The sequence below is a fragment of the Barbatula barbatula genome, assembly GCF_947034865.1.
Source record: "Barbatula barbatula genome assembly, chromosome: 1".
NCBI lineage: Eukaryota > Metazoa > Chordata > Actinopteri > Cypriniformes > Nemacheilidae > Barbatula > Barbatula barbatula.
Window position 1 is genome coordinate 23,705,096 of NC_136766.1, and position 27,847 is coordinate 23,732,942.

General features: G+C 38.5%; 1 protein-coding gene across 3 annotated transcripts in view; it reads right to left on the reverse strand.

Annotated features, from left to right (window-relative positions):
* The window catches only part of svep1 (sushi, von Willebrand factor type A, EGF and pentraxin domain containing 1), a 66,938-nt gene extending 46,662 nt beyond the window's left edge, over positions 1-20,276 (reverse strand). For all 3 annotated transcript variants that reach the window (XR_013786975.1, XM_079461501.1, XM_079461500.1), the window contains exons 1-3: positions 19,524-20,276; positions 6,327-6,582; positions 5,365-5,541 (exon numbers count right to left, since the gene is read on the reverse strand). Coding sequence is in view for 2 of the 3 variants with exons in the window: in XM_079461501.1 (XP_079317627.1) it covers positions 5,365-5,541; positions 6,327-6,582; positions 19,524-20,027 (937 nt within the window). In the remaining variant the exon portion in view is untranslated. The remainder of the gene's footprint in view (positions 1-5,364; positions 5,542-6,326; positions 6,583-19,523) is intronic.
* Between the last annotated feature and the right edge of the window lie 7,571 nt (positions 20,277-27,847).

Consider the following 27,847-nt stretch of genomic DNA (forward strand, 5'->3'; position numbering starts at 1 on the left):
TCTTGGCTCTCATAGATTAAGACAGGTAAGAAAACCAGCACATGACGTTTCATTATAAAATCAAACTGGAAAATATGAGGAAAGATGAGGTGAAAAAAAGAGCCATGTGGCATGGAGATTTGGATAATGAAAGAGTGATGAGGCATGAAGAATGAAAAATGGCGAAGAAAGAGGAAGAGGAAGAAAAAGATGGGACCTGGGAGAGCACTGAAACTTCAACCCAAAAGATGTTCAGCATTTACCTAATATGTCCGGTGTGGAAGACATCAGAAATACCAACCCGGTTTCAAGGCAGTTTGTGATATAGACACTACATGTGGAATATATTAATCCATGTTCATAGACACGAATATGCCCATTTTTTCATGTCATTGAACACGGCTGTACAACTTTCTTTTCGTGTCACTCAGCAGAACTTTCAATAATCAGACTGCATGTGTATTTACATTTATATAACCTGATATCAAAAGAAGTCGTAGATATTTAAGGATGTGGCTAGCCAACACCTTACTTTACCCCAAACCTTAACACAGCCGTAAAGGCTAATTTTGTTGAAAACGCGAGTTTCACGAGGTGGCAAAACAAAGATAAATATCTCCCCTAAACCTGTCAAAGGGGAAAAGTGAAATCAAAACATACCAATGAGATCGTAGTAAATAGGAATTCACACGAATCAGCGACCTTGTAAAAAAGGTATGAATTCCCATCCGATTGTGTTGATATACACTCACCTAAAGGATTATTAGGAACACCTTTTCAATTTCACATTAATGCAATTATTTAATCAACCAATCACATGGCAGTTGCTTCAATGCATTTAGGGGTGTGGTCCTGGTCAAGACAATCTCCTGAACTCCAAACTAAATGTCAGAATGGGAAAGAAAGGTGATTAAAGTCATTTTGAGCGTGGCATGGTTGTTGGTGCCAGACGGGCCGGTCTGAGTATTTCACAATCTGCTCAGTTACTGGGATTATCATGCGCAACCATTTCTAGAGTTTACAAAGAATGGTGTGAAAAGGGAAAAACATCCAGTATGTGGCAGTCCTGTGGGTGAAAATGCCTTGATGATGGTAGAGGTCAGAGGAGAATGGGCCGACTGATTCAAGCTGATAGAAGAGCAACTTTGACTGAAATATCCACTCGTTACAACTGAGGTATGCAGCAAAGCATTTGTGAAGCCACAACACGCACAACCTTGAGGCGGATGGGCTACAACAGAAGAAGACCCCACCGGGTACCACTCATCTCCACTACAAATAGGAAAAAGAGGCTACAATTTGCACGAGCTCACCAAAATTGGACAGTTGAAGACTGGAAAAATGTTGCCTAGTCTGATGAGTCAGAATTTGGCGTAAACAGAATGAGAACATGGATCCATCATGCCTTGTTACCACTGTGCAGGCTGGTGGTGGTGTAATGGTGTGGGGGATGTTTTCTTGGCACACTTTAGCCCGCTTAGTGCCAATTGGGCATCGTTTAAATGCCACGGCCTACCTGAGCATTGTTTCTGACCATGTCCATCCCTTTATGACCACTATGTACCCATCCTCTGATGGCTACTTCCAGCAGGATAATGCACCATGTCACAAAGCTCGAATCATTTCAAATTGGTTTCTTGAACATGACAATGAGTTCACTGTACTAAAATGGCCCCCACAGTCACCAGATCTCAACCCAATAGAGCATCTTTGGGATGTGGTGGAACGGGAGCTTCGTGCCCTGTATGTGCATCCCACAAATCTCCATCAACTGCAAGATGCTATCCTATCAATATGGGCCAACATTTCTAAAGAATGCTTTCAGCACCTTGTTGAATCAATGCCACGTAGAATTAAGGCAGTTCTGAAGGCGAAAGGGGGTCAAACACAGTTTTAGTATGGTGTTCCTAATAATCCTTTAGGTGAGTGTACATATGAATGATATCGCATATTAAAAAACTATAGGTTAAAAGTCGTGCTGGGTGACACGAAAAAAAGGGAAATTCATGTCAGTTAACACAAATTAATAGATTTCAGTTTGTGACAATGTCACAAATTATCATGAGACTGTGTTGGAAAGAGAGTATAGAAGATAAAAACTGATAAGAATAAAGGACATTCAGCATAGACTGATCATTATTGAATGTCTGTACAACATAAACACTGGATTTTTAGGTATCCGGGCAACTTTCAAATATGTTTCTACTCCAAACACTTGTATCTGATTTTGTGTAACTGAAGCACCCTGAATTTAGACAGCTCTGTACTGTAGAAGATTTATGTACACAAAGTAATGTCTAAAGTGACTGCAAAAAGACGTGACCAAAAATCGGATCCGTGTTTAGATATAATGGATGCAGCCAAAGTTATTGCAGCACAAACTCATGTCTTTGACAAGAGAAACTATGTAAACTACATTTATAATATGATATACAGTATATATGATCATTCTTTCATCATTTTTCCTGCAGAACATAAAATAAGATATTTTGAAGAACACAGCCAAAAATGTACTTCAAAGAATTGGACACAAAACCAGACATTTATAAATATATCTCCTTTGTTGTTCCAGAAATAGTCAAATACAGCTTTTGAATGACATGTGGGTAAACAAATGGTGACAGAATATTTACATCTGGGCAAACTACCCCTTTAACATAATCGATCAGCGATTAACATTTATTCAGATGACCATATGTAAGATTTACATATCAGAAACAGCCTGAGATTAAATGATGGAGAAAAAATAAACTGTGGATCTGTAAACATCATTCTAGAGCTGCAAACCATTTTGTTTTGGGATATGAATGACAGTATATTGTTGTTCTGATTACTGGAAATTCCCATGTCAAAATATCTGTTAAACAGCTTTCTTTGCTGAACTCTGAATTCATATATCACATATCTAGCAATAACTCTTATTTTAAAAGCAAATGCTTGTAATTGCATGCCTTACTCCAGGCATCATAAGTGCACCATAAAGCACGCACAATTATACGCATGTGTAACCACACGTTTTCCTTTTAGAAACTACATTAAATATAACGTGAGAATAGTTCCTACTTACACTAGAGAACATACTACATAGGGGGTGTTGTTGGTAACAGGGTTCCAGGGGAGTTGAACAGGAGGGAGGGGGAGACAGATACAGGGAGCAGAAGGAGGTCAAACACATAAAAACAGGATTGCAAAACTTCCTTACTCAACACCTTGCCAACATTTCCCAGATTCCTTAAACTTTACAGTTTTTTGGAGGTTTTTCCGTTATTTACGCCTGTCTAGGGGTTTTGAACCAAGGTAAATATTTACGATTCCTGATTGAGGAAATCTCTTTCTTAACTATCCCTGACCTCTGACAACCAGACCCCACACACCAAAGGAGATGCATTATGGCATCTGTATCTGAGGTTATCTGTCACTTTGGCTAGGTTAAGCCAATGTGACAATGAATAAATGTGTCAGGTCATTATAGTGCCGATGGAATGCATAAGTTAAACAAAACTCAACAAATAGCTTTGCAACTGGTGTCATTCATCCTTTCACTGATTTAGTTCATTTAGGTCAATGTTTTTTCCTTGAAGAAATAGTAGAAAGAGGTCAATTTAGATGAAATGGACTTCCGGACATTGCACGTTTGCAGACTTTCCTGTAAGTTCTAATGACACCTCTCAAGTTCTAATAAAATCCCAAAATCAACAAAAAATTAAAGCTTGGCCTGTGGGAGCAAATTTGATCCAGCAAAACATTTTGTCTGTCAAATACTGCAAATATCTGTAAGCTGTCATCTCCCAGAGTAACCTGACCAGGATTTGCTTTTTTATATTGGTTTATGAACTAAGATATTAAAACATAAGAAACCCTGGCCTTCATTTTGTTTTTCCGGTGGCTTCCACTGGTTGAGCCAATCCGCCTCTGGCCAGCTGCATATTTGTACTCTGTCATTAATTAAACCATTCTGATAGTAATAAACAGTCAGGTTGAAATAAATTGTGGGGAGTGATACAACATCTGATTGTGATTTTCAATTGTTTATGGCCTTTGTTATCTCATCCAAAACCAGCAGGACAAAGAGAAACAATGAAACAAAGAAAAAGTCGGAGAAAAAAACAAATCTACTTAATCTTTCCTGAACATTTGCCCTTTTAATCCAGAACTAACAACAAATCAGACATGGATCTGTCATTTGTATCCATTATGGATAAAGGCAACTGTTTATTATGCCATGCCAACTATTGTCACATACATACAACACACGCCAGAGCCATTCCTCCCTAAATGCAGACTACGCAGGGCCTCTGCACCACCAGGGGGCCAACTTGAGTACCGAATCAAAACACTACACGCTATTTTTATAACGTGCGGATTCAACTTTACAGGAATCATTTGGAAATGTCCTTTTTAAATATTTCATTTATTTAATCACTTTGAGCATTAATGCGAGTACAAATAAAAAAATCCAGTATTTATCCACTACCCTAAAAAGTCGCTTTGGATAAAAGCGTCGGCTAAATAACTATATGTAAATGTTTAGAGAGAGAAAAGGCCTTTACAAAGTCAGAAAGTGTGAAAGCCAGTGAGAAACAATAACATCTATCTCAAGGCTGGCTCTACATCACAATGTACTGGAGAAGAAGAACTGCTGCGCATACTTCCTCCAGCACTTCGTCTGCCACTTCATAACTCAGTAGAATTAGACAGTGTGTTTATTGTAGTACTGTTACATGAAAGATGGTTTCAATAGGACTGGACATTTATGTAATCATAAATATATCTTAATTCAAGTGAAATACTTTCTTCAAAAGGTTGTACTTGGGGTGGGCAAAATGTATGGTTGCCGTATAAGAATCAATGTAAAAAATCTTTTTGTTCTCTTGATCAAAAAATATATATTTTGAAGAATGTAGGAAAGCAACAATTGTAGTCAAAAGTGCCCTGGAACTGTTTCCTTTCCTACATTCTTAAAAAAATGTCTTCATTTGTTTTCATTAGAGCTGAAATGCAGAAATAAAGGATATTATATCTGCATAGCATAACCGCTAAATCCTTAAATATAACTGATGTGGTAAACTGTAGTACACAAAGAGATTATACGTTTTTAATGGTTGTGGGAATTTTATGAAAGCTTGTGCATCATCCTTCATTATTCCATCTATTTGCATGATGTTTTCTCCGTCACTATGGATATTTGGTGGAAGTGTTTCTTCATCTTAATTTCAGAAATGTATCTGGCATCCATGCCTATTTCAACCTTTCACATCCCTAAGCAAATGGATCTCAACCACTATGAACTCTATCCCTCTCAAATAATTTGAACTGAAATGGAAACCCAAAACTTGAGGGTCATGCAGAGGGTTTGTGTCCAGCTTATGGAGTCGTGACGCTTACCTGTGCATTCACGTTGGAGCCCTTTTCCGTAGTATCCTCTCTCACACACACAATCATACTGCCCTGTGTGTGTACCACATTTACAGCTGGCCATTATGTCACAACAGTTTTTTCCCTCCTCACACAGGGATGAACACTGGGACAGTTCCTCCTGAATATAACTTCCGGTAGGCAGATCTGTTTAAGTGAAGAGAGAAATAAAATGAGAAATATGCCACCAGTCAGTAAGTTAATGTTGGAAATTCAGGGTTCTTTAGAAAAGTGCTTTTTTTAGTGTTGAAGTCAACTACATTACTAACTATAAATTCCTTCACATTCGCAGGAGCATTTTATCTCTTCACATACAAACAAATGCACTGCTCCCGATGTGAGCATACACAGACATGCCAAGCAGCTGGAGGAGCCTGCACAATCTTGGACAAACGATAGCACAGACATGATATCACAACAGGAAGTGACAACAAATCATGCCAAAGCTTTATTTTGGTCGGTTTCAACTTTCCCTCATACAAAGTTGAGTGTAGTCTTTGGATCTAGGCACATTCTTTATTGGTACCTCGCTGGGTTTAGTGTAGTTTGGTGATGCCATTGTGAATAAAGAGATCATTTGAGTTCACAAGGCTGACTCAGTTGGGGGGTCCGATAAGAACAATCTGTCAAAGACAAGCAGCCAAATGAAAATAATAAAACTGATTCATTTTTAAGAAGGCTAGTATTTGTCAAGATCAGGAAAAACTTGTTGGATTGATCTTCACACCTCGTTTTAATTTCCCTTCACAAAAACACCATCGTTTCTGCTACGTCTACAATGTTTAATATAAAACATTTCTAATTTTATATTTTATTTCATAGCTTTCCACAATCACAATAAAGCTTTCCTAAAAATCAAATTGCGCAAAATAACACAATTTGTTACAGGTTGCTCCAGCTACTGCGCATGCGCAAAAGTTTGCAAGTCCTACCTTCATGAAGGGCGCGGCGAGCTAGGGCTTCGAACTCTGCGAAGTTGTGCACTAAGTAGCAGTGCTGATCTTTAGGGTGTGAGGCCATATCGTGGAGCTCGCGGATGTTCCCCTGCCAGATTCCAAGCGTGAAGATCTCCACGCCTTTCTCCCGCAGAGCAGCAGCCACTGGTCGCGGGTCTCCTCCATTAGAATAACCGTCAGTAATGAGAAAGATCACCTTCGTTGCGTTCTCCCGTGAGTACCGCAAGATTTGCTGTGAGATAAAGAAAGAAAAGTTCACATCACATATTAATTGAGTTGAACCATAAGTGTTGTATTATTCAATACGTGTGCGATATGTTATTGGACTCCCAAGTGTCAAGAGGCGCACTTTTTACTCGTGTCTGCATCGATGCCTGCGATGTGCGTTTCCCAAAAGCATCGTTCCAGCAGAGTTCAATGATTTATGTGTTTCCCAAAACCATCGTTCCAACGATCAATCGACATCGCAAAGTTCCCCAGTTGGAATTACTGGTCTAAAGACATTACGGGACTTGAATTGCCAGGGCGGTTACACTATACAACAAAGTTTTTGTCATCCTTCATCTCCTAGTTTTATCAGCACGCACACTACGCAACTCAGACAAAATGAGGTAACAACAAGACCTCGGTCGAGGAGCAGATGCGACCAACAGCAAAAACACCTGCCACATCAAGTTGTTGGTGTTTTGTGTTTTCACCCTCCACTGGAATGGAGCGTGAAACATTGAAGTGTTATTAAAGGGTTTTCCATATTCTATTATACAGACTAAACTTGCTTTAGGATAGTTCAAAATAGCTTTATGTCTGTTAGACCAGCCATTTAACAAGCTCTGTAATGTTAATGAATATATGACAGCAGTTTATAATTCATCCACTCGATAATTTGACGTAAACCTTCTGCGCTGTGATTGGCTGGATTAGTTCCACAGTGTCACACACAACAAGATCAATTGGCGGTTTGAAAATATCGTAGGGTCTGGGATAGCTCGAGACAGGTCCGGATAATATTGCCGAAATGAGCACTGATTTATCCGGAGGTTTTGTCGCAGACCTTGGAAATAAAAAAAATCCAGCCAAAAATCACGTAGTGTGAGCTTGCCATTAAACTCGAAATGTGAATCTCCCCTTAGCTTGTCAAGAAAATAGAAGCGCTGTTGTTTGAAAAGTGCGCATGACCTGCATGCTCTATGACCCTGGGGAATGCCTGGGCGGAATGATGTAGGAGAACACTTATTTTAATTTATATTAATTAAATATCGTGAAATATAACAATATAGGATAACTAAAGTAGTCCTTAAATGCAATGTATGTAATTTACAGCAAGAATTTGACATCTGAACGTATTTATAAGTAGACATCATTACTCCACCACCTGGGTGGCGTCATCAACTAGATCGCTGATCCAACTAGGTTCAAACGATTGATCTCCAACAGAATTAAATACATTTTCGGGACCACTATAGTGGTTATCCAGTGAGTTATGCCATTGTTGGAAGAATAATTACAAAGCCTCTGGCCTGACATACACACATCCAAATTCACTTACAGATAGTGATACTGTACATTTGATATGCGTAGCCCCAGTGCCACCATCAATGCTTTTTCACTGTCTAACACAGACTCAGACACAAATATACAGATACCGCTGGCTGTCACCACAGTGATGTCATTGTGGTTAGGCCTCACGGGAGTTGGCTTATAGTCTAAAAGAGGGTGTGATTGTGGCCGTTTATAAGGCAGCAGCTCAAAGAGACAGAGGGCGTGAAGGAGTTTAGATATGAGTCAGAGGTGGTAATGGGACTCAAACATGTCTGCACATTAGGAGAGGGTAGACAGACCTTTTGGATATCACAGAAATAGAATATAACAGCGACTGACGCACTGAGATGTGTAATTTAACACACTTATTAGCAACCCCAAATGCTGTGTTCACCCACAGAATTACACACTACTTTAGTCACTCCTTCAGAATGTAAACCCACTGCATTTTTATCCACAAACACACACACATATAAAAACAGTAGTTGTAAATCTCTCATATTAATGGGTCATCTAATTAGCTCAGTTAGGGAGATACACGTTTACATGTAATTCGTGCAAATAGTGTTTTCGTCACTCAGTGACACATTTTCCAGGTTCTCCTAAATCTTTACAACTCCCTCTTCAATATACTTCAATCAGGGAAGATGGCATATCTAATTTGACATGAGGAGAAACAAGGCTGTTTTCATTACAAATGGCCATGATTTCATTCATTGTAAAATATGGCATCTGCAACTGCGACCGATTGTCAGATTTTGTTTAACGTAGAAAATGTAAAAAAAAGTTGTGTGCAATAAGTAATGTCGACACGTTTTTCCATTACATACATCCTGTGATAATGATCTCTCCATCATCATCAGAGGCTTCAGATCACAATCAGTTCTTTTCCCTCAAGTGACAGCTGTTATTTTTTGATAAACCCCATAGCTCCTTTTTTATTGACGAACAAAAAAGAGAACCACAGATTGACCGTTAAAACACAATAAATAGGACAGATATAAATCACTCGAATATTACAATTGAGGGAACATTACAATTGAATAATTAATCCTTATACAATTGGATAAACATTACCACTCTAAGGTCCAGTGTGTCATTTTTGGGATGATCTATTGATAGAAATGCAATATAATATACATAGCTATGCCTTCAGAGGTGTATAAAGAGCGTACACAATAAAGCGTTGTGTTTTTATGACCTTAGAATGAGCTATTTCTACCTACATACATCTACATTCTATCTACAATGGGTTCCCTTGCATAATTCGCCATGTTCTCTCAGCTGTTTAAACACTGTTTAAATCCAATGATGAAAAAATGACTTTACAGGCTCACCACAACCTTTTGACCAAACGGAAACCATCTAAAACATTGCATGCAGGTACAAACACAATTTCAAACACTTCAAGAGACACATCCACACAACATCCAGCAAGTAAGCAAAATCGCTAAAAAAAAAAAAAGATGTCAAAGCAGGATATTTAGTTTTGGCAGCGGGGGCCGGTCAAGGAATCCTCATTCATCTTTGCCGGGTAGACACATGCTTATGCAACGCTGTGCCAGCACTTCGTCACTGTCAGCAGGCTATTAATCACCAGCAATCCCATAGTATGCTCAAAATCTCTCTTTCTTTGATCAGCGGGGCCTTTCCAGCTGTTAATGTAGACATAATCTCCTGTTCAGCTACCTGTGTTGTGTTTGGGGCCACTGGGCATGCTCAGTGAACCATGATCATCACACCAAGGTATTCTGTTTCACCACCATCTCACAGTCATAAAGCTAACCTGTCCCTAACAAGACAACAGCACTAACATTACAATGTTTCTCTCAGATTGTTGAGTCTTTATATTTGTCAATTGGGTAAATTGGGTTTAGCTTACAATGGAAATGTTGATGGGACGTCTAATCTTGAAGCATTCCGGAATGATGCAAGCATGTGAACTGAGAACATTCATATGCTTGGTTGGAGGTCTGAACTGTTTTGACGTGTTGTGGTTCCAGAACAGCCATATGAACCTATACGCAGAAAGAAACAAGCATGCTATAGCATACGCCCAGCCATTATAAGCCATAGTCTTGAAATGGGGTCCATAACAAACTTTGTTCTGCAAGGTTGAGCTGTTGAAACCCTAGATATAAACCATTTTCGATTTTACACTTAGGAAACTTCTCTGTGCGTGACTGAAATTTATTTGACTCCCACTGTGCACTTGTATGTTCTCCTTGGTCAAATTTTTCCAATATGTCAGACACACTCTGCCAGCTAAAACCTAATTTAGACAGAAAGCTTAGGAGATACAGTTAGGCTGATGTATGGTTTATACATCTATCGACTATTGGAAGTCCCAAGATCCTTATTATAACCCTCCTTCTCTGCAAAGTGAATTATAGAGCATGTGCCTGTGTGTGGACGGATGAAGTTTGTATAGAGAGAGCGTAATTGGTCTGGATAAAACACTGGAGCAGAGGGTTTTTGGAGCATGGTTAGTTGGTTCCTGTCAAAACACCATTTATCAAGTTGAAAAGCGTAAGACACCAGAGGAAACTTTAACTTTGGTCTCTTATAGGTCCACTGGTGTTGCTTGCCATGTACAAAGAACTCAATAAGACAAAGAGGTTATGCAAGAGCAAAATCTGAATTTGCTCTATTAAATTATATATGTTATTCTGCATGCCCATGACAAAGCAGTACACAATGTTAGAATGCTTTTATCAAAATATATTGTGACACTGCCTGTAATTGAAAGCAAATGTGAATAATAGTAGAAGTAAGTGAAACCAAACAAACCTCATCAATGTGACCAGATTCTTGGCCTGTTAGAAGAGGTAAACAAGAAACAACACCACAAGCCTCCATAAATATGTTTCTTTGAAGGGGACTAAAAATGCAAAGGGAAGTCAATTACGATAAATGAAGGGTTCTAAAACATGAAATGAAAAATTAACTAAATAATTAATGTAGCAATGTTTACTTATATTAAAGGTCCAGTGTATGAAATACAGGTTTGCGAATTGCAACCGAATTGCAACCAATTACTCACTCTACCCTTCGAAACTGGTGAACTAAGATGTCATCACGTTTTTGCTTCTTTGCCGAAGAAGATTACATATTTGTGAAACAAGCTTTATCGGATTAGGGCTACTGAAACAACATGGCGAATGTAAGGGGACCCGATGTGTATATAGATAAAAACAACTCATTCTAAGGTAATAAAAACATAACGGTTCATTTTGTAAGGTCTTTATACACCTCTGAACACTAGTAATGTAGCTTGTCCACTGGCATAGATATAACGATTTATAAAACAAACTATTTGAATTAATCTGTTAAAAATATAATTGATCCGATTCTGGATCATATTTGTAAGGCTCGATCAAACTGTAAGCCATAGTTAACGTTATGATAACAACAAAACTTTTTGGTACAGTATTTACATACATGCAACAGCTGGCAGATGTCACGCAGAGGCCGCGCATAGTTGTCTATAACTCCGCCCACTGGAACGCCCCGAAGGTCGGCTTTCTTTGGAAATAATCGTTAAGCTGTATCTGTCTTTTGTAAATGTGAGAACTAAATACTTTCAGAGATATGAAGAACGCAATACTACTCTATAGGCACTCAAGATTAACATAAGATTAGCAGAACCAGCTTTAAAAAATACAGCATGGATGCTGGTTGTAAATAACAACAGTAGTTTTGTATTATATAACACTGCTGTCTATAGGAAACATGTGCTTTTCCTATATAGCTTTTCCTAAATGACAATTATCATTGCACTTAATGCACTGAAAATGACCAAAACTACAGTTTCACAGAGGGTTACTACAGTTTCACAGAGAGTTTCTTTAATAATGTAATTCCTTTTTTGTTGTTGTTTGCAAATTTTTTGCATTTTTAGCTATTAAAGACAAATCAGGTTAATGTCAAACAAATTGCACTTTTAAGACTCGAGTGAATCTAACTATAATGTTAAAAGGCGTACATACAACGCTTCTGTGCCAAATATAATTTTACATTGTTAAAACCAATGCCAAATGCAACACTTTTGTTAATATTAGTAATGCATGCTAACCCATTACGCTCTAGTTCTCATCTGGAGATGAGAGTGGTTGCTGAAATATCTCAAAATTCACAGCGTCATTTGGGTATGAAAACAATGGTTCATAACAGCTTTGATGTTGTCCAGACTGCTGTGTCTGTAGCACACAGGTCAGTAATAGCAGCACAGAGTGAGGAAGTTATTTTCAGTAAGAACAGGCCGGTCGATGCTGTTGACAGGCACTTTCAGGGCTTCTCCTCTGTGTCTGTGATATGTCCTCCCCTTCCCCCTTAACAGACATGAACATCACCTCAAATAACATGCAAATGCTGTACATACAGAAGTACCATGCAAAAGTACAATTTACAGGGTTAAATGTAACAGTTTTTTTTTCTAAAGGATTGCTTTAACTGAGGTACTTTTAAGTGAGACTCCTGGGAAGCTTGTAAGGGGCTGCCAATTACATTTACATTTAGTCATTTGGCAGACGCTTTTATCCAAAGCGACTTACAGATGAGGAAACATTACTAGCCTTTTTATCATAGTGTGGTCAAGGGCACAAATTGGGCATCTTTGCTTAAGCACAACAAAACCAAGAGGGAAGATTTTTGAAAAGAGGCATTTTATAAGTGAAATATGAGGAACTGTGAAACTGCCTTGGTTCGCCATTTTAATTTACAAAATAAACAGTAGCTAGGTTTTTTTACATTTATTTTCAGTAAGCAAGTATTTGTGAAGTGTGCCAGTTAAGTTTTAAGCAAGCACCAAATAATTGGCCAAATGTTGATATAGTGATTTCCCCCAAAAATATATTTTATGGTTAATGGGCACAGATGCAAACATATATGGAAACCCAATCCTGCCTAAATTAAAAATAAATAAATACAAAAATAAACCAATTAAGGAATGTAAAAAAGCGAAAATAAATAAATTAATACAGAAATAAATTTTCTAAAAATAAAAAATAAATTATGAGAAAAATATAATTGATATTTAAACTTATATTATTTATTTATTTAAATAATTATTTATTATTTTATTTCTTTCATGCATTTATGCTAATATATATGTATTTCCACATTTTTACATTTATTTATTTTCACTTTTATTTATTTGTACACTTATTTATTTATTATTTACATTTCTGTGTCCATATGGTAATGCAGGGGCGTGTCTTGCTTCAGACATGGCAGTCGAGCACAGAGGCTCCTGCTGCTGTAGGCCACAAATTTAAGGCCATAGTAACATCTTTTGCTTTGACAAAATGACATGCAGGAGATGAGTGTGATCACGTGAAACAATAATATAGTATATTACAGCATTAAGTAAACTGCAGCATACTATACCATAGTTATATATACTGTGGTGCACCATCGTAGGATTTAAAAGCCCTTAAGGAAATCAATCATGATTTTATCAATTTCTAAGTGTAGAAAGAAACCATGTTTTTTGGCAGATTTGTATGACCACAGTTCCACTACAAATACCATGGTTAACTCTGGTTATACTGTAGCAACATCTTGGTTAAATTGTGGTCGCAATGGCTTAACTATAGTGGCCACTTTATTTGTTTTAATTGAAAGTTTAATTTCATAAGGGAACACTGTAGTATCTGGGAATGTTACCTCACTTTAGTAAAAACTATTGGATACATACGCTATAGCAGGGCTAGTCCAGCACCTGTTCATCATTTTAAATGAATCCTGAATGATCAACTTGGCTAGTTTTGTTTCATTAGGGTTGGAAATAAACTCTGCAGGATGCTGGCCCATCCAGGAACAGTTGAGAGAGAGACGGGAAATTACGGGTTGAGAAAAAAGGGGAACAGAGAGAAGGCCCAAAGTGCTTTTGAACAACGTGCTGGCATACAGTTCACTGGACTACCAGCACCAACAACATCATCCGTTAAGTGATTAAATATAATGTATGTTGTCGGTTGTTTGTTGCTATTGTGCCTCAACACGAATGAACAGGCAATTGTGTAAAAATGTAAGTTAATAATTCAGGATTCATTTAAAATTATGAACAGGTGCTTGACTAGTCCTGCTATAGCTTAAACCATTGTATTTACTAAGGTAAAGTCTAGTAAACTTCCCAGATACTACAGTGTTCCCTTATGAAAACAAACTTTTAATTAAAACAAATAAAATTGCCACTTTAGTTAAGCCGTTGTAACCACAATTTAAGAGGGGTGTGACGAGACACAAGAAGATTTTTTGATCCTCAATGATCAAATTGTCTTTAATTCACCTTAACACAAAACGCAAAAAATCTAGGCATTTTAAAATCAGCTTGTACTTTATGAGGCAAAATGTTTGGTCACAAACTCAAATGACAAGCATGTGTAGCTTTTAGTAAAGAGGTGTGGTTGTTTTCTCAGCTTTTGCATAGTGCCCGTGTTAGCAGAGGTGGCGGTCATTTCACACTGCCAATCCTCCTACCTACATTGACTGAACATAGCCTTCAGAGAAACAGTTAAAACTACATAAACACGTCATATACCTAAGAGTCAGATGATTCAGTTTTTAGCTTTAGAGGTTTAACTGTGAGGTATTTAAAATAACAATATGAACTTGCAGTTGCTATACTGCACTTATACAGTCTGCTCAGCTGCTGTTCAACCGCGCACTCCCAAAGCGCTGCTGGAACCGTAAACCACAAACCCTGGCGTTTTTTGCGCGAGGCGCTGCAGACGCAGGAGATGCGGGCCGGTTAAAATCCATCCGTCTAGTGCGTGTGTTTACACAGAAGTACGGTGGGAAAGTAGCACCACAGGATGGAAAATAGCGTCTATGAATGGCCACTGTAGCTCACGGCAGGCACATACTTTGTGCAGTTATTAGCATGTTCTGTACAGTAATGAACAGCTCACACCACAACAAAATGTGCACTCACACAAATGCTCCCAAATTTATTTTGAGGTCACACAGGTTAAATTTAGGGAGCATATGCAACTGAAATGGTCGCAATTTCGAGCCCATCACTCCATCGTGTCAATCGCGTAAGGAAATTGTGTTCTTGAGACTTATCGGATCTCGTCACACAATTTAACCATGGTGTTGCTTCAGTACAACCTGAGAAAATCTTTACATTTTGTTCATTTTACAAAAAATGAATACACGTTTAAATAAATAATTAATCATTTAAATATAATTTTGTTCAATATTTTTTGTTATTTAAAAAAAATTATTTATGTATTTATTTATGTATTTATTTTCGCTTATTTACATTTCTTCATGGATTTATTTTTTTGAATTTTTTTCAGGATTGGGCTTCCATAAACATACAGTTCTCTCTTTAAACGATCTAAACTCAGATTCAAATATTTCGCTTCAGAACCCTGTGCCAAGACTTCTAAGCCATTTAGCATGTTTTTAGCAGCCTTTGAACTCATATGCATAACAGCACAATTCCCGAATCTGCAGCCTTAACTTGAAACTTCGCCTGTTGCCATGAATCCCACATCCATACATGGTCTTTTAAACAAAAATAGCTTCTGTAAGGTATTTCTAAGGATAAATTGGGCATCCACATATGTTAAGCTCCCTTGGTGACACATGCATGCAGCTGGTAGTAAAAAAGCATGCTTTTAAATGAACATGCTTCAGCAAATGTATGGTTATTAGTCTATGATATAGCATCCAAACTAGCAACCTGTTTATCCCCAACTTCATTTTTCCTAAATAATATCTAACATTTGCTGGCTTGCAGTTCATTGCACTGGTGTTTCTGGTGGTGCAGACAGGCTGAACACTGCTACTGCTCTAAATTTGACTCACTCAATGCGGCATCCAGTTACCACTAATCACTGTGTTGAAACATTGTGCAGTGTATAAATGTTCCAAAATGAGGGAGTTTGTGTGTGTAGATCTCAGGGTGTGGGATAGGGAGCTGAATGTTGTGGTTAATAGCAAAAAATCTCACCTCAAACTAAAGGTTTGGCTTTAGGTGGAAACTAGAGGGCAACGGTCGAGACAAATACTTTTGTAGTAAGTTATGTGACTATGTGACTATGACGATCTTTTTAACTCTGTGGCCAAAGACTGTGTTTCAAATCACATAATTGAAATGTATTAAGTGATGACATGGTCAGTGCCACTTTAGCTACTGTAGACAAAAAAAACTATCTAAAAATGAGATGGTATTTTACTCTACTGTATTGCACTTGTGTTCCAGCTAAGTACTCCTGAAGGTTGTACAACTGATAGATGAAGAACAGATTTAGTTTTTTTCCCACCATCATGTTGCATTTTGTCTCCACATGTATATTCCAGTTAGTAAAGCTGCTTGTATCGTTTAAAGGACGAGTAGATAATTCGAAAATGCTAACGTTTGATGACGTATGTCTGCGTGAACGGGGTGTGCAGTGGGATGCGTTGACTGAAGTGTACACATGACGTTTCATTGGCCACGCCTTTCACAGACGATATAATAAAAATACCAATGTTTCAATTTACTAATTGATTGATAAGGATGTTAAGAGACTTTCAACCAGCATGACAAAAAACATTTCTGGACAGGATTGTCCTACTCTGCCTTTAACTCTCATTCTTTGTCGATCCATCCAAGAGCTAAAATTAACTTTTATTAGCAACAGAATAATGGTTTGTGAATAACGAACACTTTGCAAGATGCAAACACTGGTCCAGAAGCCAATTCTTTTACAGTAATTTATTTATTAACTACATTTTATAATACATCTTGAGTGGTGGTCCTGAGCACATGTTTGTTGTTATTGATATTTTAGTTTTGTTATATTGTTTCTTTTCATATGTGTCTTGAAATTTTGTGTCAAGAGTGGATGTCATTTTTTCTGCAAAATAAATTTTCCGGTGGGTATGAATAAAATCTTCATGATATTTGTCTAACATTTTGATTAGCTTATAAATGTTCTGTTAGTTGTATTTTGTTCAAATGTGTTTTTAGTCTCAAAAAACTGAAACAGGAAGTTCTTCTGGACCAGTGATGTTCCAATGTCTTTACGCCAATTGCTTCACTAATTGCATTCATCATATTTTTAGTTTAATAGTTTAATGCGAGACACATAACACATTTTATCATGACTTAGAGTTCTGGATGAAAATGATTTTCCACTGAAGACACACAAGATGCAACAGATGTTTTTTTCAATAGAAGTTTTTTATGTCCTTTGAATCACTTACATAACTTACGAGGTCTGACTGTGAATTCATGACCTTGTTTAATCCTTTTTTATTTTGCATTTGCCGCTTGCCGAGTGTAATTTGAACACTTGGTTGAATCCATTTTCAATTCACATATCTATCAGTCATACACTTTAATATTTGTGTGATGATTTGATTTGATAGATAATAAATGCTCAGTTCTGGTTAACATAATTTTAAGACGGACAATAAAAGAGTGCAAACAATCTGTTCCAACAGGCATGTTACAGATGCCATACATCTCTGAATCAGAACTGGCTGGTTTAATGTAAACCATGTTGCCTCAGACGGTTTAAGACCGAAGAGCCCTTATCTGCCCGTCTGCAGACGTATCTGTGGCTTCAGGACTGGTTTCAATGCATTCCTGGCTGTCTTATCAAGGTTCCTGGAGTACAGCCTGTCTCTAATAAGGATCTCCCTAATCATTCTTAATTAATAACACAAATACAGCCTCGGGAAGTCCCACAATTTGTGGAATCTAAATTCTCCTTAATCCGTGCACATGAGGCTAAGGAGAGGCAGTCCAAACAGCCTTTATTGTTACAGTTTTTGTTATTCTTTTTCCTGAAACCTATTTTCTCACTAGCTTTCCTGCTCAAAGCATCTTTGAAGTTCTGGTCTCATCCAAGCAGTCATGCTCACCCATCTTCACTTTACTTTATAAATATACTGTATATAATATTAGGTGTACCCCAATGCAATTGTATTGAATTTTCAGTTATAATGATAAACAAAACAGGATCACATTTGCAATTATAAAATGTGTCACTTTGTTTTTGCATAGTACATTCTGAGGGAGGGAGCCTGTGGACAGATGTTTTCACAGAGACAATATAAGATACATTGATCTGTCTAGACTCAATGACAGCCACGTTCCTGCTGTTTGTGGTTCAGAGACCCTGTGAGGGGTCAATAGCACATTAGAAGAACATTCTGGAACATAAAGCAGAAGACCGGTTTTAAATTATAATTTTTGTTTTTCTAAATGGGAATTTACATCATTTCTATTGACTACCCTTTCATTGGATATAGGACATTTCACATTTGGTCAAGGTCTTTGATACAACGGCTCCCTTTGCTCTGGTTAGACAAATGAAGCAAATGCTGGGTGAGGGATCTTGCAACCCAAGTAAACCCTGAGGGTTGGAGGGCAAATCAGCTGAAGAGAGTGGTGAACCTGACACGGTTATATATATATAACACAAAAGAAACAGAAAGGTTGTACAAAAAATTCCATGTGTTCTGAAAAAAAGGAGCCTGTACTGTTGGTGGGACTCGAGAAACAATTGGTACTCTATTATTAGGCAAAGCAAAGTGGAATGCAGTAAGTGCCAACATTTCATTCTTCAAATGAAGTGGAGCAACTTGAAGAGAGGTTAGCAAAGCATGTACGATCTTTCTGAAATTTGACATCTCAGAGAGCTTGGATTTGGTTGAACTGAGGTCTGTTTTTTCCGTTTCTCTGTGCACTTTGGATGTGCCTTTGAACTCTGCAGATTTCAAAATGTGTCTAGGAAAAGCTTTCAGACCTCTGTGCCATTTAAATTAAACGATAGGAGCCAAAGTAATGAAATATTAGAGTTTCACTGTGATGCCAATTAATTACATATGAACAAAATGACTTTCCTGATGTGCTTCCATAGCAACTTAATACATACCCAGATCTGAGTTAGCAAAGCCATTTTTCAAACCCCAAATGTCATTGAGGACAAGAAAAATGTCAGAAAATGGGCATCGCTTTTATTGCAAGAGGAAAGGGAACAGATGATGCAAGAGGCAACAAATCATTTTTCATTGATTCCTTGCATCGCTTATGAGTGAGAGGGGGTTAGTGAGAGAAAAGTTCATCTGCAAGATATGAGTTCTTTTGTCTGGATCTTGAAATTCTCAAGTGCATTAAGACATCAATCCTGTCTTTCCCTATCCCTATCCGTGGAAAGTTTGTGGGTCTTAACAACAATCCACATGGCCTTACAACAAAATTGGAAGCGAGTGCATACATTACATGTGTGTTTATAAATTCTATATATACTGTTCATATTCATGCCTTTTAATACATTGTGGTCTACCCTTTTACCTTGCTGAAAAGACTAGCATATGTAGTGTTTTGCACACTTTCTATCTGGGAAGAGAACCATACAATTTGCCTTATACATCCATCACTTGGACTTGGAGTCCTGTATCTGCTAAATGCACATCTATGTTCTTTGTATAGATCCGAGTCTGCACATTCATCAACTGACACCTGATGGTAACCTGAGTGTTCAGTAATAGTCAAGACAATTGCTCAGTTATCTCCTCCATTATCTGTTAAATTTCTCTCTTTTCTCTTCGATCCTAAGTACTCGCATTCTTTCTCGCACGCAACACTTGAACATACAAACTTAATGATTACACAGCTGCCCTTACCGCTGCCCGCTGGAAGGCTCCCCTGGTGTAGGTGCCTCCTCCTCTGTAGGTGATGGAGGGGATCTCTTTGCTAAAAAGAGAGCACTTGTGCTGGTGGGCTTTGGGGGCAGACACATAGTCCACTCTTGTAACCACATGGTTCTTGGAACTGAATGTCACGAGGGCCACACGTGTTGCTTCTGGAGCCACCGGAAAATCTGACAGCATCTTCCGTACGAATCCCAGCTCGCTCCTAAAGTTAGAAGCTCCCACACTAGAAGACTCGTCCACGAGAAAGACCAGATCCAGACGACTACCACACTCCCGAAGACGACGCACGTTCCGTCTGAACACCTGGCCCAGGAGTGCCACTTTATTTTCTGCACTCTCAGAGAGGTTTCCCCGGGTTTGGACTGTTTGACGCAGTCCCTGTGCCTGGACTGACCAACTGGTACAACCAGACCTGTACAGAATCCAGAACATTAAACTGAACTTAAAAATCAGTGTCAGTCTTAGTGGCACCATCGTTACACCTCCAACAACGATGTCCAATATTTCATGCAAAAAGTTTGAAGCAGTCTTCCTCTTGCTTTTTCTCTCTTCTGCTGTCTTTTCCAGGCAGGGTGAGACTCCTATCTCTCTGCTGATCTGTGGAGCTCCTGCATCTCAACCATCCGAATGCTGCGTGCTCTCAAAATCATTAAAAAACTGCGAAACGCAGTGAAAAAAGTTCACAGGATTGAGAGACAGAGACAGAGAGAGCGAGAGGGTGTGTTTACTGGTGCAAGACTAAGAGAGGGAATGAGAAAGAAGAGCAAGTGAGAGCAGCGGATGAAAAAGGAGGCAGTTAGAGGCGTTCCCTATTCCCAATGTGTTCCCGACCCCCTCTCTTACTTTCCTCTGCTTGTCCTGGAGTACTTGAGAAAGATTGTGTGTCATTTGAACACTCTAGACTGCATGTCGGCCAATGCCTTTGTGAGAAAGTGAGCGTGTGTGTGAGAGAGAGACGTTTGTCTCTCAGCCTGTCAACATACCCAAAGAAAACATCAGCACAGGCCTGTTGATCAATTCCATATGTTTGGCACTCGTCAGCTTTCGGGTGAACCCTCTCACCACACCATCATGCAGATACCAAGAGAGCCATCTGCTATTTGGGGGCGGGGGTACTAATACAGACAGACTGTAGACAAAACAAGCATGAAATGGGGACAAAAAAGTTCACTGTGCGAGCAAGGAAGTTGTTAACAGGTTTAAATCTGGGCTGTTGTAAGGGGTGAGTTATTACAAAAGTGTTTTGTAAGATCAGCATTGCATGCAGTCTTTATTACTTCCTTTTGTTTTCTCTTGGGGGTCTTTTGGGGAGAGAATTCTGAAGGAGGATCTGATCCCCATGTGTTTTTTCACTCTCTCTCTCTTTTATTCTTTACCCATTTTCTATTTTGATTTTATCTGTAAGTCTCTGTGTTTTAAGGATTTTTGTGGGTAGAATTAAAACAAATGTACATCAGCTATGAATGAATAATCCGAGCAGTCACAGTTATAACAGCACTACTAGGACTGTGAGGCAGCTACTGAGTGAAATTGCTTATTCTGTACACCTAGCTTTAAGGTTGACAAAGAAAATGTTGCATCTGAGAAAAGCTGATGCACATCTCTTCATTTACATGATAAGACGACACAATTTGTTAGAAATATTATAGAATGTCCATTCAACAAATTGAAATGTTGTAACATTGATTTTATGTAATTATTTGAGTATAACGTAATCCTGCTCCTACAGTATGCATTATTAGTTTGGGGTTATAGAAAAAGTAATTCTATGTACAGACATGTATCACACACATGCACAATGTCATTCTTGTCTGGTGGTGTCTGGTTTATACAATAGGATAGAAGGGCATGCATATGCCAATGTATATTTAAAGATTTTTAGCTATATAGAAAATGTACAAACAAAAACGACCTCTTGGTTGTTTACCTTGACTAAATCTTACTTATGTAAAACTTGTAGAACAGTGCCCTCAACAGGAGGGTTTTTCCTCTTTTTTCTTGTAAGGCTTCTCCTAGTACAAGTATGACTGCATCCAAAATCGCATACTCATTGAGTAGGTACATCATTTCAGTAAGTACCTACTTAGTAGGGTTGCACGGTGTACCGGTGCTACGGTAGCATTGCGATGCTAAAGCTTCAAAATACCTGAAATGCCTCTTTATTTTTGAAAAAAGTTAAGTTAATGTTGCATATGCACATTCATATTTATTTGAACACTTTCATCTGCTTCACCTTTTTGCTGTGTTTATCTCCTTAATGAATTTGTGTTTTGAATGACTCGGACAAGGTAATGATTCAAATTGGTGTTTTGAGTGATTTGGTTAAATGATTCACTAACTCAGAGGAAAATTGATGCCACCTGACGGGTGTCTTTCCTTTAATTTAATCTGCACCTTAGACCACAGAAAAAGTAATCAAAATCATTTCCACAAAATGAACAAAACAAACATGTATACAAAAGAATAGAAACCTCACAAACAAAACCGCTCAGGGAATTCATGACACCGTCACACCCCAGAAATACATTGCTAGCCCACCCCTACACTTAAGTACAATATTATTGATAAACGCTGACCAGTACTTAATTACATTATGTTTTTTAACAAAAAATGATATATTCTAGCAAAACAAGCTAAATATAATTTAATTGTATTGCCATATCATATCTAAGCTTGAATACACACTATAATTAAATTTTCTGTGTAGCAATGACACTTTGCATAAAAAATGCTATGTTTGATATAAAGATAACAATAGGAAACCTGAATAAAAAATAAAGGAAAAACTTTTTGCCATCACAGTAAATATATCATTGTTATACCACATTATACCACAGGATGAGGAGGACCATGATGACAAACCCCCCAAATTTTTCCCAGTTCATATTTTCAGCATTCCACTTCTTGCTCAATTTTATGTCATGTTTATATTGAATTGCTACGGCACAAAGGCTCAATGAAGCTGCTTATTTTTTTATACGTTTACTTCTTTACAGTTCTACGGTATTCTAAATGGATGCATACATTTCATTCAATTCTTATTGGGGGAATATCTATAATCAGTCATGTGATTTTGGTTTATTGTTCTGGTTTTTCTTCATCAGTCATATGATATCATAAATACTATTGTGGGTTTCAAAGGATGATAGAAGGATCTTAGTAAACAACTAAGATTTTAATACTTCAATACTTTTTAAATGTGATTTTTTTATGTGGGAAAGCATGCTTGCAAAAATTCTGTAGAATGGCCTATATACACAGGGCCCAAGTGGACTGCAATAGCTTCACACACTTGACTAACTATTTTTACACTACCTGTCTTGACAATCCAAATGCGTTTGCCATCTTGCGTAATCTCCCCTCGTCCGCTAAATAGTAAAGTGTACAGGCAACTTTTTTGACAACACTGACAGGCGATCTCATAACAGTTGTCTTCCCTTCAATGTGTGGCCGAAGCGTCTCACTCAACGACAACTGCAATGTCCTTAACATATGAAAATTCTCATTCTTCAGCAACGACCACTTCGTTCTCATAGTTGTCCCACCCCACTAGAGGTCTGACCGGGTCTCGTTCAAAACCAGTGTAAATGACAGCAAGGTCTGTGTGGTGGGAGTGTTGTCATAAGCAGTGTTCTGCGTATTGCAGCATTCTGATGCCTCTGTTCCGCAATATGATGCAGGAACTGTGCATGTATCTGTATTCATGTGATGAGCCCTATTAGCACAGTTATTATCAGTAATATTGTGTCTACTTCAGCCATTGCACACACTCAACTCATGTAAACAAAAGAGATCTCGGCGCACACAATCCAATGTCACAAGCCAAAATCTCCAGTTTCATCGTTCTCGACAACGGAGTAACCTGGACGGAGATATTAGAAAAGTTTGGTTTCAGTGACCGGGTACAGTGTTTGCGTGTGGACGAATGGCCAAACAGTGTAGAAAAAGCTGCAGTTTTGAAAAAAACGTGTCCATGTGGACATGTTCTGAGATATGATGGTCTTTAGACAGAATAGCTGGGTGTTTACCCTCTTCTGGCATTGCTGATTTGATTAGCCTGCCTCCCACACTAAGGATGATGTCTTGCAAAACTGGAGACAGTTGTAAAGAGTAGGCTACTGCTGCGTTGTACAGTTGAAGAGATTTAATTTCCTCAGGAAACCTAATTGTCTAGCTGTAGCGAACAATTTCCTTTTCCGTCAACAATAGCACAGATAATAAAAACCTGACATTAAGCTTTGAAGTCTTTCATACCTTTGTTAAGCTCAGTGTTTGCTATTGTAGGACCTGCATAGTTTTGACTTTGGCACTTCAAGTTTGTTCTCTTCTCCCTCTGAGGACCCATGTGTAATGAAAATCCATAAAAGAAAGGCTGGCGGAAACCGGCGAACATAAAATACTTTTAATTAAATAAACAAACAATAAAACACACAATAAAGTCCATGCGTGGTCCTCTCTCGTCAACAGTCCAGATCATTGATTGGAGCCCTGAGTATATAATCAGGCTTTTCTGGCCACTCTGCTTCTGGCTTTGTCAGAAAGGATGGGCCAATTACTCAAATTTAACTAGCTACACATGCTTTTCCCCTTATGAAGGCACAGTGTTTTGCTTTCTGATTCTCTATGAGCAAGTATGACACTGTGTCATAGCCCTGCTCACTATCATCAGAGAAATGATGGAGACGTACTGAGGCAACCTTAACAAAGTCTGGTGGTTTGACGCATCTTTCAATTTGGAAGTCATTTAGCTGATGCAGACTAACCAACCCAAGTTCTACTTTTCTCTGAGAGTTTTTGGAAGACGGTCATCCCAACCTAGACAAATGAAATCCACCTGATTGGCATACATCCTTTAGACCAGGGGTTCTCAACCATTTGCAACTCATGGCCCACCAAGGACTGTTTAAAAAGTTTCCGAGGGCCACCTTTCCAAATATTATAGTATGAACACAGAATATTCAAAGAGTACATAAACTGTTGGGGTGTTTATCTTTTATGCCACAGTAGCAGACTTTGTCAAGTAAGCTATATAAATTAAACCTGTTGTATAATCATAGACAAGACTTGGCAGGTCTGTTCAGTAACCATTTATTCCTGTAACAAAAACAGGGCAGGTCAGACCAGCTGGGCAGGGACGTGCACAGGAATTTTGAGGGGCAGTTGCTCTGACCCCCCCCCAAAAAAAAAACCTCACAGGCTATATGAAGGACTGAGAATAACAGGATCTTTATTCATATATATATAAAGAAGTAAAACACTGAAATACAGCACTCAATCACCGTAACTAGTACTAATAATAACGCAGAAAAACATAACTCCTTGAAATATCTCTCCTGAATCCGCCTCTTTTCAGTGGGCATCTTGGCTTCAAACAATACCCAAAATAGTGAAAGGATTTAGGCATTTAACCATTTAGAATAAAATAATTCATGTGATGCATAGCTTCCATCATTAATTCTTCTTGCTCAAACGAAATGTGAGAAACTAACTATCAGCAGACACGTAGCTGTCATGTTTCTCTTAGTATAGTGGCAGGATCATGACAGTACCTCATGTTTAATGTGGAGAGAGGCAATTATTGCTCTTATGGCCTTCCATACTCTCTCTCCGGTCTCGTCTTTGTTCCCATCCTCTCGTTGCCCTCGTTATTGATGAATGCCCTTCACCTGTTCCCCTCTTGATTTGCTCCCTTATTTAATGCCCTTGTGTCTTCTGTCTTGTGCTGGTTCATTGAGGTTGTGTGGTGAGTTCTTGTCAGTCTACTTTAGTCACGTGTAGTTAATGTTTAAAGTTTATTTTAGTCTTGTTTAATTATAGTTATTCTTAGTCCTGTCATGTTATTGTATCCATGTTTTGTTATGTTACCCCATCGTGGATGTTTGTTTTATTTATTAAATATGTTAACCCCTTGTTACCCGCTGTCTGCACCTGGGTCCTCTGTCCGTGTCTCACCAAGAGAACCATGACAGTAGCTTAGTTTGCCTCATGCCTACCTACCAAAAAAAAATAGTAGCCTAGGCTGCTTGTCTTCAAGCTATCTGTCTTATTATTTAGGCTAAACGTTGCGAACTCAGCCTGGATTTTTGAAGATTAATTCATTTCATAAAACTTGATGATGATCGTTCGTTTGTTATATATCACAAACTCACCTTTTCTGACAACGTTAGGATGGCTATTTCCATAACACAAAAAAGAGGACACTTTGCAGCATTTAGTGAGGCAAGAATAATTGCATAGGACTCTTGTGTACTCGCAACTACAATACAATTTTGTGCATCATATCGATGGTCTCATTATACAGTGATTCTGAAACAGTCTACTCGTTTTTTTTTAATTGTCTGGCAATGAATATTTGACCTAAGTTTAAGGGAAGATGTTCCTGCAGCTCGTCGGTTACTTTTTGTTTTTCTGTGCTGTCATGTCGCATGTTTTTTATATAAAGTTGTGCTCTTTTGTCCATTCCGGACTAAATGACGTCTGACGTTTCAGCAAGTTACCGTTATGATGTGACGAAGCCAGCATGTGGACTCCACTTCCACGTCGTGGAGGCTTGTTTACGTTATTAACCAATGATATATCAGATATTTATTTGATACCTCTTTCAGCCTCTCATTTGTTTGACCGGAGATCTTACGGCGTCAGACGCTATGCTCGCTGCTGCGTCCCAATAAATGTTCTAAAGCGGGTTTTGTTTAGGCCGATACAGCACAACTCCAAAAACGAGTACAAATGAGTATCTGGTTTGAGGCTGCCCCGGACGCCGGACAGGGGGGGACTGTCCGGACGAAATCCAGAAGTATGGCCAACCTAGATAACGTTGAGTCGTATCACCCGATAACCGCGACAATCTCCTTCGAGGGCCACTCATGCAGGCCCAGCTCAGGTGCCGGTCGCAGCGCTGCACCCACGTAAACAGAGTTTGCCCTTCCCCTTCTGACTTTTACTTTAGTTGCCCGAATACGGAAGTGAATGAGGCTTTTCGCGTTTTTTTTTATCTAGACGTATGTGAAATTCTGCATCCATTGTATAATTTATTTATTTTCCACCTCGGAAGGGCAACGTGAGTCGAGGAGGGCATATGGGCAGTTGCCCGGGCAACCTGAGCAACCCCCCTGTGCACGTCGCTGCAGCTTGGTGTTCTGTGTTCAAATATCTCTGTAAATTTTATGGTTTTAGTGCATCGTTCGACAAGATTTCTCCACATAAAACACACTGTGTCTTCGTCATAGTCTCAGTACCTGCCATTATAAAACCAAACTTAATGTATTCTGCCGACGGCTGTGATGGTTTTAATGGACAAATCAACAGTGGTTTGGGAAATATATATTAATTGTAAATACATTTACATTTACATTTATTCATTTGGCAGACGCTTTTATCCAAAGCGACTTACAAGTAGTTTTTTTTTTTTATACAGTGGCACATTACTGCAGAGCAATCAGGGGTAAGGTGCCTTGCTCAAGGGCCCTTCAGTCATGACCTGCTGGCACTGAGATTAGAACCAGCAACCTTCTGATCACAAGCCCAACGCTCTAACCATTAGGCCACAACTGACCCCAACTGACCCCCATATTGATATTATTGTATTTGCGTGTAGCAACCACATGACGAGTGGGAGAGACATATGGACCCTATTTAAATACTTGAAATGGTTAAATACTTGAAATTGAAATATGATATCTGATACAATTCTCACATCCATCAGTGAAATGACAACCTAAAGCATATAAAACATTTAAATAAACATCAGTAAATAATGAGAACTTAAATGATTAAAGTTAAATATTAAATAAAAAACCATGTTGCAGTGACAACTTATGTCATTGGCGTATTACCGTCCTGAACAATTCCATTTGAAACAAACTGTTTAAACCTAACTTGGCTTTCCTATTCAGATCAGTCTGTCCACAACTGTGGCAAAACCTTCCGCATCTTAACTCGACTTTAGGGTTTCTTTAACATGTAAATTCACAAGACTTATTGATCATTACAAAACAACAAAATGTGTAAATTTTAAAATAAATACAAATTAATTTGCCGGTACCACTACCTATACGACCCACCAGATGACGCTGCGAGGCCCACGAAAGGCCCCTGGCCCACCGGTTGAGAATCACCATGTATCAGAGCAACGGCTTGTTGGTCAGTTGCTGCAGACTTCAAACAGTCATCCACATAGAAGTTTCTCATAACTGTTTGGATTTTCTCTGGTTTGTATCGTGTGCTGTTGTCCTGTAATCACCTCTGTGGTGCAAAAATTGCATAACTTGGTAATGACGTGGTACCAAAAAGGT